At 45.4% G+C, this 13,181-nt stretch overlaps 1 protein-coding gene across 4 annotated transcripts in view; it reads right to left on the reverse strand.

The window, feature by feature from the left end:
- ttc7b (tetratricopeptide repeat domain 7B) overlaps positions 1-13,181 on the reverse strand; it is a 55,151-nt gene that overhangs the window by 37,584 nt on the left and 4,386 nt on the right. For all 4 annotated transcript variants that reach the window (XM_088647525.1, XM_088647524.1, XM_088647523.1 and 1 more), the window contains exons 4-5: positions 9,739-9,869; positions 3,875-3,996 (exon numbers count right to left, since the gene is read on the reverse strand). In XM_088647525.1, the coding sequence (XP_088503651.1) occupies positions 3,875-3,996; positions 9,739-9,869 (253 nt within the window). The remainder of the gene's footprint in view (positions 1-3,874; positions 3,997-9,738; positions 9,870-13,181) is intronic.

Consider the following 13,181-nt stretch of genomic DNA (forward strand, 5'->3'; position numbering starts at 1 on the left):
TCAGTGCTCCCCAGTCAGCTCTGACAGGTAACAGTCCACTTGTCAATGTGTTACAGCCTGGCCTGGCATCAGAGCAATAAAACTCCAGCCAGTGTTTAACAGGTAGAGGCGATGGGCAGAGGAAGCTGTGTCTCCTGTGTGCTAACCCCTTGTGAAGCCCTAAAGATTTGCATAAGGGGGGCTGCTTTTTCATCTTTCACCGATGAAAGATGGACGGCTAGTTGATAAGGAAGAAGAAATTAAATTGAGAATCCAGAATCCCTTTAAGGCACTTATCACATCCCTGCACAGCTTGCCTGCTGCAACACGTCTCCGAAGGTGACCTGATATTTAGCTAAGGTACATCTACACGTTGTCAGATTCCACATCAGTCCAGTCTTGAAGGTATCACTGACCACTACAGCAAACTGATAAATCACTGCTGGAGTCTAAAAATTGTTTCTTCTTCTTCTTAACTGCTGCAGCACACAGAAAAAAAAAACTAGAACCTGAAGCTATTTTAAGAGAAATGCAAACAGATGAGGCAAGAGGCTGAGCAAATATTTGGTTCCTACAGGTAGAGGTTTGAAGGAACAGCCTCCTGTTTACACACATCTACAGCTCTCCCACTCCTCTCCTGCAGTGCCTGTGCCAGGAGTGGACAGTGCTCAGCACTCCCTTGCCCTTAACCTTGGATCACACAGTTTCTATTTATCAAAGGGTTGGGGCTAAAACTGTTAAGGAAAAGCAGAGACTCCTTTTTTTTGCTTCCAGGGCAAGGGTAAAACAGTTTATATCAATGACTGTGTTTAAATGTCAGGACAAACATTTCTCTGAAGAACAAACCTGCCATAAAAGAGTTTGGTATAATTCTCCTACTGCAAGTAAGAGCAGTAAACATCAGGATGAAAGAACTGCAGGTATGAAACAGAACGGCTAGCCACATTTCACAATATGGATCAATATGCCTCTTATGATCTCAGAAACAAATTTCTGTTACTTCAGTTTTAGTTGAGCAATTTACAACTCCCTACAAGGACATCCAGCCCTCTTCATTTCACTGTCATCGGATGACACTCAATTAAAAACTGCTTTCTTGAGAAAACACCTGTTAAGCTGTGCGATGAAGAAACGCTGAGAATCTGCTAATTAAAAACTCGGTCACCACCACACGCCTGCTTGCACATATTCAGGTACCCTTCAGAAGTCTTTGAGATTTCTGGAGGCATTCTTTCCTGTTATTCAGATGCATCACCCTTCCGGATGCGCTCCTGGCTTGGGCACTCAGACGCAGCTCGGGGGGAAACGCAGGAACCACGGCTCGGGTTCGCACAGCTGCCGGAGAGCTCCAGGGAGCCTGGCGCACCCAGCGCGCCGCAGCGGAAAGGGTTAAGCGGACCCGGGCCTCGCGCTCGAGCTGCCGAGAGCCCCGGAACGGCACAGGGCAGCACGGCCAGGGCCCCGCCGGGCCCCGCCGGGCCCCCTGCCTTCCTTCAGTAATCCCAGGCTGCGCCCAACACGGCAGACCGCGGGGATCAACCAGCTCTGCTGCATCCCTAATTCCGAGCTCCTGCTGCAGCCGCTTACGCACAGGGTGGAGCTGGGAAGGGGAAACTAACAGCGGGGCCGAAGGTCCGTCGCTTCAGCGCTGCAGGGAGGGGACGGGGGGGCAGCACTGACATGTCCCAAATAAAAACAGCATTCTTACCTAATCTACCCCGCCGCCCTCACCACACCCTCCACTCCTGCGCTGAAAGCCGCGCAGGAGCTGACAGGCTGGGTGCCTCCTACAGGAGTGTCAGATGTATGTGGAAGACGGGCGCAGCGGCTGGGACACGGTAAAGATCTAGAAGGCTGAATGTCAGCCAGATCAAGGTGAAATCTACAGGATGGCAACAGTGTTGATGATTACCGCACATTAGAGCCGATATCATTTAGTCGAATTTCTCAAACCCTAGAGACTCTTTTTAATATCTTAGCCATCTCTTTGTTATTCAAGTATTTGCAATCATAAACTCACTCCCTCTTCAGGCTTCCGTGCAGTTTAGCCCTGGGCTCATGCCACAGTATTCCTGTTCAACGAATATTAACACTTAACAGCACTGACAAGAAAAATGCATCCTGATTATATTTATGAAGGCGTTTGACCAATGTTCCCAAGTTGCCCTTTATCCCTGTGAATTTGAAATATAGTGATCAAATAATAATCCTGATCAGCGGCTCAAGGCAGTGATGCTCAAGACAGTGATGAGAATACCTGTTCATTATTATGAACAGAAGAAAGAAATAATATGAAAAGAAAAAAATATAGACCATAGTTTTTGTTCCTATTGTACTAAGACGAAGCTTGTTTTGTGATTGTGTTAAGAGGGAGGGGATGATTAAAAAGGTGAGCTAGACAGCTGAGACTTATCCCTGCTCTTTCGTTTTAGGATGAATAAATCCTGTTTGCACCATACAGCAGATCAAACCTTGTTCCTCCAACATCAGAAGAAACTCTTACTCCCGAATATCTGAGAAGGGAAAGGTTCAGGCAGGGGACAGCTGGGCGAGCTGCTGCTGGAGTGGAGGTGTGCTGGGTGGAAAGGGGGACACTCGCACAGCGGGGGTCAGAGGTCATAGGTCACAGAGGTCAGCAGGCCCGAAGCTAAGAGGTCAGCGGGTGCCAGCGGGAAAACAGGAACAAGGGAAGACTCGCTCTCGTGAAGGACCCGCCAAGGCAAGATTGAACAGCGACACAGCACGGGATTCACAGTCCCCATACAACAGGCTACCGACGGGAGAAAGGGAGGACAGGCCACGGGCAATGTATTACTACAGCATCTACCATATACCTATCTGCGTTAATGCTTTTAAACCAAATGGACAACTCCTTAGCTGTGAAGCTGCTGTGGTCTAGTGCAAATAGGAGTCAGGGCGCTCCTATTTAAAGCAGACCTGCAGTCCATCACTGTCCCATTCCCCACTGCGTGCTGAGTCCACCATGCCATGCCAATAAACGCACAGTGCTGCGGGTGTGCTGAAGGGCGGAGGCACTTGGACTCAGCTTTTAAACTTGCAGTTGATAGAAAGCGTTAAAAAAAAGGGAAATTTTTAAATCTGAATTGAAAAAAGAGCTTTAAAAGGTATTATCTGTAAATGAAAAACACAGATTTCAGCTCTCTCTAGTGCTTGACAAAAGAAGCTGCTCTTTCAAGGAATATCTAAAACATTGTCTCTGAAACGTGATCTCTGCCTCTGAACATTAGGGGTTCTCTGTCTTCAGATCCTGCCCACGCAGAACTACAAAAGGCCGACACTGAGAACCACTGCAGACAAGCAGCCACTGTTCAGACGTGTGTTAATGAAGTGATGACGGGGGAATGCTCCAGTGCTGGACTTTCTGGGAGGGGTATCTCACAATCCGATAGCCCAGACTAGACTCTATTTAAAAAAGGCAGAAAAGACACCTACTGTTGTTCTTCACATAAATTTAACCTGAAATGTAAGTGAGAGCGAGAAACATCATGCCGTAAATGAGCTTGTTCAACTACAAATTATAACCTTGATCACATTTTTATTGTGCAGTTGCTACCTGTGTGCTCAGTACCTGCAACCCCAAATGGATAATGCACGAAACTTAAAATGCAAAACTATTTTAAATACAAAAATGAAGGAAAAGGTGTTTCATGCTTTCATCTATAATGCACCAAAAATTAAATGCAATGAAGTATTATTGTAGTTCGACGCATTACATATCATACACATCTAGGTGTTTATGAAAGGACGCTGCCAAAGAGCAACATCAGTGCTGCACATTAATACTGCATTAGGAACTGCAACACTCAACAAAGCCCTTTGATCTAGAAGCTGAAAGGCTATCTTGTGAAGTGGTGTATCTGAGGATCTTTCTTACCCATTTTTGAAGTGGATGACATGAGCTCTTTGAAGGCCTGTTTCCAGGAAGTATCCCAGCTCCTGCTCCTGGGAGACAGGGCCTGGTTTGGGGCTCCGGTTGTGGAGCCCTGTGCTCAGAGCCTGGAGAGGAAGAAGAGACGTGACAGCCTCAGTCCATCAGCCCGTCTCAGGCCATTTACAGAACAGAAGAAAGTTCACAAATGCAGTTAGCCCTTCAATTACTGTTGAAAAGATTATAATAAGGTACAAACATAGTCATTTATATAGGCAAGGTATTCAAGCTCCACATTTACAATTGTAAACTGACAGTCTAAGTCAGTCCTGCCTGAAACTGCCTTGAATTTTGTCTAAATCATTCTGAATTTTCTTACCACTTCCACAGCTGTTTTGGAGTCACCTGCAGTATGAAATGGACTAGTATGCTAACTGCACCAAAAATCTAGATCATTAATATAAATTAAAATCAGATATGGACCTAATAGAGGTCTCTGCAGTACTCCGCTAATTACATCAGCATTCACTCCTTTCCTCTGGTGTTTTCTATCCATTAACCATTTCTAGATCCAAAGACCTGAATAATGATGCTTACTGCATACAGTTGGAGAAATAATCTTTTATGAGGAACTTAATCAAAAGCTTTCTGAAAATCTAAATATACCATACCATATGCTCAGTGCATATCCAGCACTGCTGTTACTAACAAGCAAGTTAAAGCCTACCTTTTCTAAATTCATGTTGACTATACCCTAGAATTTAATGGCCATAGAGATGATCTTCTGGTTGAAGTCTAATTATTGCTCCTTACAAGTAATGGAACTAAGGCATATTGATCTGTCATTGATCTTTGATGGTCTTTGACAGCAATTCAAACATTCTGCAGTATTCCAACAGCAATTCATGTTCTGCCATTAAAAGGTAAGAATGGCTAATGCTGATTCCAGGAGAAACTGAAATGAACTATAGTTATCACAAATGTCAGACATCAAACCCAGAGGAACATCCACTTTCTAAAAAACAAAAGGAAAATCATGGCTGAAAAACTGCCATTTAAGCTGAAATCAGAGACAGCTGTTCAGCTTGTTCAGTCTTTCTCAGCTGAACAGCATGTATCTGGGTCAGTACAGAGCTCTCCACCCACATAGCTTTCATGCACCAGTGCTAGGAATCAAGTGTGCGCACACTGACACTGTTCCTGCAGTTGCCAGCTTTTTACTGCACCACCACATGTGTTCTGAAATCACACAGCAGGCAGGTCAAAATGGAGCGGTCTAAAACAACCTACGAAACCAGAGCTCCTAAGGTAAAGAGCTGCAGTTATTACAGAAACCTCAGGAAGGGGAACATCATACCCCATACAGCACCTTTCTGTGACTGACTCAGCACTCCTCAGAGGCCTGTGTCCTCAGTTCCTTTTACATATGTGGGAGGGACAGATCTGCAACAGTCAAAACTTTACTAAGGAAGACCCACGCCAGGGTATAGGAATGAGACCACAGCAAGGAAAAAAACAAGGTCTGAAGAGTGTCTTGGTATAGCTCAGTAAGCTATATGATTGTTTCATCCACAGCTATCCTCCGTTTAACTCTCTAAACTTACACATTGATTTTCACAGCCCTCCAGAATACCAAACCAGTCTAACCAGTAAAACTGAACAGATCACTCCCATGGAGGGAACTTAACGCTGGTACAGATGTATTGGACAAAATACCTGAGGTGATACAGAATGAAAACAAATTATAAAGCACAATAGATATATCTGATATCTTAAAAAACACTTCCTTTCAGGTGTACCAAATTTCTGCTATGAGATGGTTTTGTATCTGTTGACTTCTGCAGGTGCTGCAGGATGAAAGCAGGGTTATGACCTGGTTTTAAATGTCCCTATCAATCAATGATGACAGGTGCCTGCTTTAAAGAGCACACAAAGTGAGCTCAGGAAGACGCAATGCTCAATAAATACCCTAAATCAAATGTCTTGCACCATCACATGGTACCAGATTCTGTGTGTATGTGTCTGCTACTGAATATTCCACAGTATCAATTTGCAAACTGCGTAGAATCAAATACATGTTCCTCATTAAAAAGTGAATTTTGTCAGCTTTCCCACAGTTATACTACTTTTGCATACAAGTAGGGAGAACAGTCAGACACTACAGTGAGATTATAGACAAGTAGGAGCAATCTATGTCTAAGACAGAATGTAACAAGACCGATATCTCTGGTTCTATAAACCTGTAACTGACTTATTATTTAAGGAAGGATTTTATGCAAATACACTCAGCTGTGCTTAAGGTTGATGTGAAGGAAAAAATAATTGCAGGAAACAACAGAACTTTAAAACCTTTTACAATCAACGTTCTTGGATCAATGAATTTTAGGGGTAAAACTCCTTCTAAATGTGTGCGCTTTGTGTCCATCCCTCTAGTTCGTCACTCCTGATCTATTAATGTCGGATCAGCAGCCCCATTTAAATACAAACACAACTGTTTCAATGTGGAGAAAGCTGTCCCTCTAGTGGGAGCCAGACTGTATTCACAGTTCTAAAAACGATACAGAGTGATTTCTGTCAGATTGGAGCCACTCAGAGAGCGCGCACTCAGGATCTGGATGCAGAGCAGTCTCATCAAGGGCAAATGAGGCTTGCATTCAGGAATCCTTGAGAGCCAATTAAGGATAAATTTAGCTGAAAATCACGCCATATTTGACAATGGGGGTATGCACATCCCTCTAAATCACAGTTGAGAGTCTAATTATGTAGAAAGCTTCTTGAACAAGAACAAAGCAAGGTCCCTCTGTCAAAGTTCTGACCTCATCATCTTCAAAATAGTTCAAAGGCACCCGAAAGGTAAATCGCCCCTCTCTGCAGTTCCGAGCCCTGTCCTTTCACAGTCCTTCACTGTAAATGAACTTCCTCTGGAGTGCCTGCATGGCTGGCATGGCTGACATTTACCAAGACCCTGTTCCAGGATGGTACACATGGTGATGGAACCAGTCCTGACTGGTTTCACATTCAACATGAAGCTTCACTGCAGGAATCTCAGAGCCAGAGACCTGTGTGGGACCAGACACTTAGCACAGTGCTAAGGGTTTTATCCCAGAGCTTGCTGTAAACTTTACTAAATATTACCGGAGCTTAAGGCAATAATATAAACACGACAGAATACATTTACAAACCAGGCACACTTTAAACTGATTAAATATTAATCCTGGGTCATTAAGGTAGTGTTTCATTACTCACAAGATTTATAGTGCCATAAATTGCTGTAAAACAGATCTGTCCTCCAGGTAAGCACTTTAGTTCTTTCAAGAGCATCCCTCCTTTCATCCTCCCAGCAACCAATATACAAAACTAACATACAAAACAGGAATTAGAGACTGATGTTTACATGAAAAGCTTTGTTTTATATCTGCTTTAAGTTTCATGTCAGGAGGTTTCTATGTACAGATGGCTATGCAAATGCAAACTCAAGGACACAAACACCAGAGCGGTTTTAACAAACCTGAAACCCTGAGAGCTTTCCTGAAATAAGAAGAAAATCTGTCCACAGAACAGAAGCATGCTAATTAATGTACAGAATTTAATTAGCTCAGTAAAACTGCAGACAGCACTTTCTACTGCTCGGGAAAACACTGTGCTGAATCAACAGCACACACATACTTCTTATTTCTTCCCAGATATCTCTTCACAATGCTTTCAGAGGCTTGCTAAAACAGTTGAGTCTGCTGCTTTCCCCCAGAAAGGCCTGCTCTGAACCAGATCTCCTCTTACAGCAGCAGTAAGGGGAACACAGGCACTCCTGCAGGATCACTGGTCCAATACGGAGTTTGACGTTTAAAGGAACAGCGAGAAAGCAATATGGGTAGCAGAGGTGCTTTTCACAATAGGCTGGTGCTGAGCAGAGATCCTCTTGCAGTTAGCACACACAGATTGTTCCCCAAGCCCAAACAGCGCTGGAGTCGAGGGGGAGGCCACTGGGAGGGGAAGGCTGCCACACCAGTGTGACTGACGCTGCCAGCCCTGAGCCCAGCGATGAAGAAACGGCCACAGCGGTGCGCTCAGTCCCCGCAGACCAGATCAACAACAGATTTCGAACGCACAGCCTGTCATCGCCCCTCAGCACGGAGCCCTCCTGCGGTGGCCAGCTGCGCAGCCACAGAAGATGCCCCCCGGGGGGGCTGGACCAGAGTGAGAGTTACACCAGGGGGTCAGGAGGGGGAGGTGTGCCAAAGGCACGAGCAAGCGAAGCCATTCTTCTCTTCACTACCTGTTTATACACATTATACCAATAAGTCCTGTACATCACTCTTAAGCATATTTGCAGCAAACAGCTAAATGAAAGCTCTTTCAAAATGCACGTGATGAAGCTTAATGGAGCCTGTTTCCTAAAACTCTGATGACTGTGGTGGGCACTTGAAAACGTCTCTCTGTCATTAATGCGGCAATGAACCACTAGGTACTGCTAATATGCAAATAATAATAATAATAATAATTGCTTACACTTATATAGCGCTTTTCTGGACACTCCACTCAAAGCGCTTTACAGGTAATGGGGACTCCCCTCCACCACCACCAATGTGCAGCATCCACCTGGATGATGCGACGGCAGCCATAGTGCGCCAGAACGCTCACCACACATCAGCTATCAGTGGGGAGGAGAGCAGAGTAATGTAGCCAATTCATAGAGGGGGATTATTAGGAGGCCATGATTAGTAAGGGCCAATTGGAAATTTGGCCAGGACACCGGGGTTACACCCCTACTCTTTTCGAGAAGCGCCCTGGGATTTTTAATGACCACAGAGAGTCAGGACCTCGGTTTTACGTCTCATCCGAAGGACGGCGCCTGTTTACAGTATAGTGTCCCCATCACTATACTGGGGCATTAGGACCCACATGGACCGCAGGGTGAGCGCCCCCCGCTGGCCCCACTAACACCTCTTCCAGCAGCAACCTTAGTTTTTCCCAGGAGGTCTCCCATCCAGGTACTGACCAGGCTCACACCTGCTTAGCTTCAGTGGGTTGCCAGTTGTGAGTTGCAGGGTGATATGGCTGCTGGATAGCCATATCAAAGCAAAGCAAAGCAAAGATGAAAAAGCATGTAAAAGTGACAAAACAATCAAGTTGAATCTCACAGAAGAGGATGCTACAAGTTCAGTACAGCAGCAGTAACCATGTGCTGCAGTGCTTGTCCTACCACAGCTACATGGAGGCAATGTGAACTGGCCTGGGAATAACAACTGCTTCACAGAGGACGACAAGCTCCACATGTGCTTCCAAAAGGGTTCCTTCCTAAACAGCCATGAGTGCACAGGAAGAAGAGGGCTGCTGAGCTATTGAGGAGTGTGTTTCATATCGCACTCAAGACCTTTCTGATCAAGGTCTTTATGCTTCGAGCCACTGTTTCCTCAGGCTACACAGAAACACATGCCGCCATCAAAACGCACTGAACCCTGCCAAGGGGGACTCTGCTTGTCCAGGGAGGCCGGAGCCAGATGTCCACCATCACCTTGGACAAGCATTCCTATGAACCCTGGAAGAGCAGCTCAACAAAAAAGTGTTTGCATTTCTTAAAACACAAAGACTAGACGCTATCGTTAGTGCACTGTATTTCTCAAAACAAAGCAGGTTAATCCCCAAAACCACCCTAGTAACATATAAAGGTTAGGACCCTTATTTCCCCAGTGTGCAAACCACCCACTCTGTAGCAAATTCATTTAGTGGACAGTACACACACAGCTTGTCAGCTGGACAAATCAGGCTTTGCACTGCATTTCGTTTGTATACTCATTCCAGCACGTGCCTTTACCTTGACGTGTTTACAAAGGTCTTAAATATCTGATATAGAAGTCAAGGATCTGTTATACCTTTTCCATTTCCTGGAGGTAGAGCAGAGCAATATCCCCGGATTTCTCATAGCAAGTAATGATCTCTTGGTCCCGATCCGTATTCCGATTGCTCACCGGAGACGCCACTGGCACCTTCTCTAAGCACAGACCTAGAACATAAAAAAATCAAAGTCTCATTGCTCTGGACTGACTGGGTCCTGCCTGCCAGTGGTACCACTGATCACACAGCACTGGTCGGTCCAGGTCTTCTCTGAGAAACGGGGCGTAAAGCCAAGTCACACTGCTGCGACTGGGTTTCCAGAACCTCTAGAAACAGAGCCATTTTACTATTTTTTACCAAAATAGTCAGATGAATGTGATTAGAGGACAAATCCTCAGCAAGGTATTCAGTGATGGCCTGCAGACAGCATGGAAAATGTGAGCAAACATGAGCATAACATCGGACCTCCTGAAATATAAATCTGAGAGGCGATCAAAACTTTGCAGACGCGCGACAGAAATAGAAGTACTTCTTAATGTTTTATCAGGTACCCGGTGACACCGCTCAGAGCGCTGGGGCAGCAGTGTGACGGCACAAGGCAACAGGACACGACTGGCCACACACGACCGTACCCTGGGAGGTGCACGTTTCACACGCCGCCGTGCGAAAACACAAGGCTTGGCGACTGGGAAACGTGCACCTCCGCCTACTAACACACGAGCAGGACGAGGGGCTCGCGCTGCACGGCCCCAGGGGCTGCAGCTACGAGAGAGCAGCTCGAGAGGCTTGGAGAAGGAACAAGAAATTCCCAGCCGGACTGCCTCGGAAACAAACGGGAATTTCGGGGCACGGAGGAAAATTCCTGTCGTGCCCGCCATCTTTCAAAACTGTAATAGCACAATCTGTCCATGGTTAACAGCAGCTGTTGATGTCCTATCCACGACCTGACACGCACATCGCAGTCTGGGCAGCCTCCTACACGACCCACTCAGCAATCAGGTGGCTAAGCCCTGGATCCAGCACTGCTCAATTAGGAAGGCAAGCACTCCCCCAGAGAGGCTGCCTAACTTCATCCACCATATTAATAAAAGTTTGCCAAAGGCACACACGAATGCGAGATCATATATTAAAAACTGTTATTGAAGAGAGAGGTCAGACAAAAAAACCCAAACAAACAGATTAAGGCCTCCGATTCTACACGTGTTGGATACTCCACTATCCGACTGCACACCGATGAACACCCTGCACACAGGAGGGTGTCTTTAACGTTAGCCTCCTGAGTACACAGCACCTGTACGCTGACAGTCTGAGCTCCAAGACGAGACAGGGCAGCCTTTTGAATATGGGGCTGGGAGGGGGGCGGCAGCTTTGGCGAACTGTTCTTCTGCTGAAGGGCATTATTTTTTAAAACATTACGGTACGCTTCTGCGAAAAAAGCTGATACCTTTAGGGTGCATCGCAGCAGCAGTGTTTTCTTAAGTGCCCCGTGAGGGAGAAATGCCTGGTGCTGCTTTGCCCTCTGCAAAAAAAACCCTGAAAGGAAAGACTTGTGTTGCCTTATATAGCATTACTGCCGCGCGCTGGCCAAGGTTAACACAAGCGGCAGGATTCGACTGCCCTGACACATATCCCTAATTCACAACTGTGTGGCACTTTCACAGGCTCCTAACAGCCCGCTGCTGCTCTAGACAGAGCCCAGCGAGGCCTGATCAAGTGACTTATTAAATTTAAATAAGAGTAAAGAGCTCATTACAAAATTATAAGAGTCTGGACTCATCTGGAAAGCCCTTTCTTTCCGAGTCTGAAATTCAACACAAATGATCCTTTCTGCGAGAGGGCGTTCTTAAAAAAGCAAAGCGATAAGCTTGTTCAATTATAATAAGTGAAACACCCCAGGAAACTGTAGTAGGACCACTACTCTTCCTAATCTTTATCAGTGATCTTGATTCTGGGACAGTTAGCTAGCGAGTCCTGTAACACAGAGAATACCAAATTGAGGAGCATGAGAAAAAACTCTGAAGGAACCGCACATGAAATTTAAAAAATCTGACCAAATTCGGGAATGGGCAAACAGTTAGCAGATGCAGAGAAGGGGGTTACTGCAGAAGGCAGCAGAAATGTGAACTAAGTTAACACATCGTTTACATCTTCTAGACATCTAGAGAATCAATAAAAATGTAGAGAGAATGTTAGAATTTGTTAATACTTCAGAACTGAAATCAAGGGATGTTATGTTAGAACTGTAAAATGCATTTGTAACACCTCATTTAGAAAACTATCAGACAAAAAATATATTTCTCCTCCACAATTAGTCCAGATAAGAGCAACCAGACACGTTCCTAGGCTTAAAGAGATGTCCTACACTGACAGGCTAAAAGACCTGAATCTTTTTAGTTTTGAATATGGAAGTCTACCAAGGGTCCTGAAGGAAATATCAAAAATCCTGAAAAGGTCACAACCCACTGGAGCCAGAACCAACAGCAAAACACAAACCAGAGGACACAAGTGAGAGCTCTGAGGAAGTGCAAACTCAGAACAGGGGGCACTTCTGTACCCAAAGTGTTAGTCTGGAAGTCTGGAAGCTACCCACCCCTGTTACTGAGAAGGATAATCAGATCTGTTAAGTACTAGTAAACGAATGAGATAGACTGAGGAAGGTACTTACTCCAGTATATACCCTGCAGCAGAAATGAGTTCTCTCCTACTGCTACAGCTAATTAAAATGTATTCTCAATTATTTTCATTTATTTATTCTCAAATAATTATTTTTCATTTATAACCAATACCAAAAAAACATCAAAGCGTGGCTTGTCATCCTACAAGACATAAAGATGACCAGAAATAATAAGAGAAATTACAGTTTCACCAAGCACAGAGCAAAGCTTACTCTTAAATTTGAGGTGACACTGCCATCACCTGCCAGGAAACCTTCATTACAACTTGACCGCAGCTCAGCCAGTTAGCCGAACCACAGAACAAAAAGTAGCATTTTTTTGTGGCGTTACATGGAAAATTACCCCGAACATCTCTCCTTGGGCGTTGGTAAACTGTTTCCAAATGACAGCCCGATTACTTGAAATTACATGGAAATATAATGATATACAGAAATTACTGTCAAATGCTGCTGTAATTCCACGTATGTTTTGAAACCAAATATCTGATAGCCAGCAGTCACAGTGAAGGCAGCACAAGTGTTGAGCCACCCACTGCCGGGAGCTTATTCCCAGTCAGCGCTGTGCTGGGAGCTTAAGGCCCTAGGCCTGGATGGGATGCCAGCCTGTCACACTGCAGGGAACACGCAGGCACGCAGGTTTGGAAGACAGCAATCAACCTGTTCTGTCAGTCTCTGGACGGCAGAAGGAAAGGTGCTTCAGGAGAAAACCCAAGAGACTAGTCACAGAAGGGTCCGCGGGCGGGAATCGTACCGGGGACCCGGGAGCTGTGAAGCAGAAGCACTGACCACCATGACTCCGTATCGCTG

Source organism: Lepisosteus platostomus, chromosome 10, assembly GCF_059453375.1.
Source record: "Lepisosteus platostomus isolate fLepPlt1 chromosome 10, fLepPlt1.hap1, whole genome shotgun sequence".
Classification (NCBI taxonomy): Eukaryota; Metazoa; Chordata; class Actinopteri; order Semionotiformes; family Lepisosteidae; genus Lepisosteus; species Lepisosteus platostomus.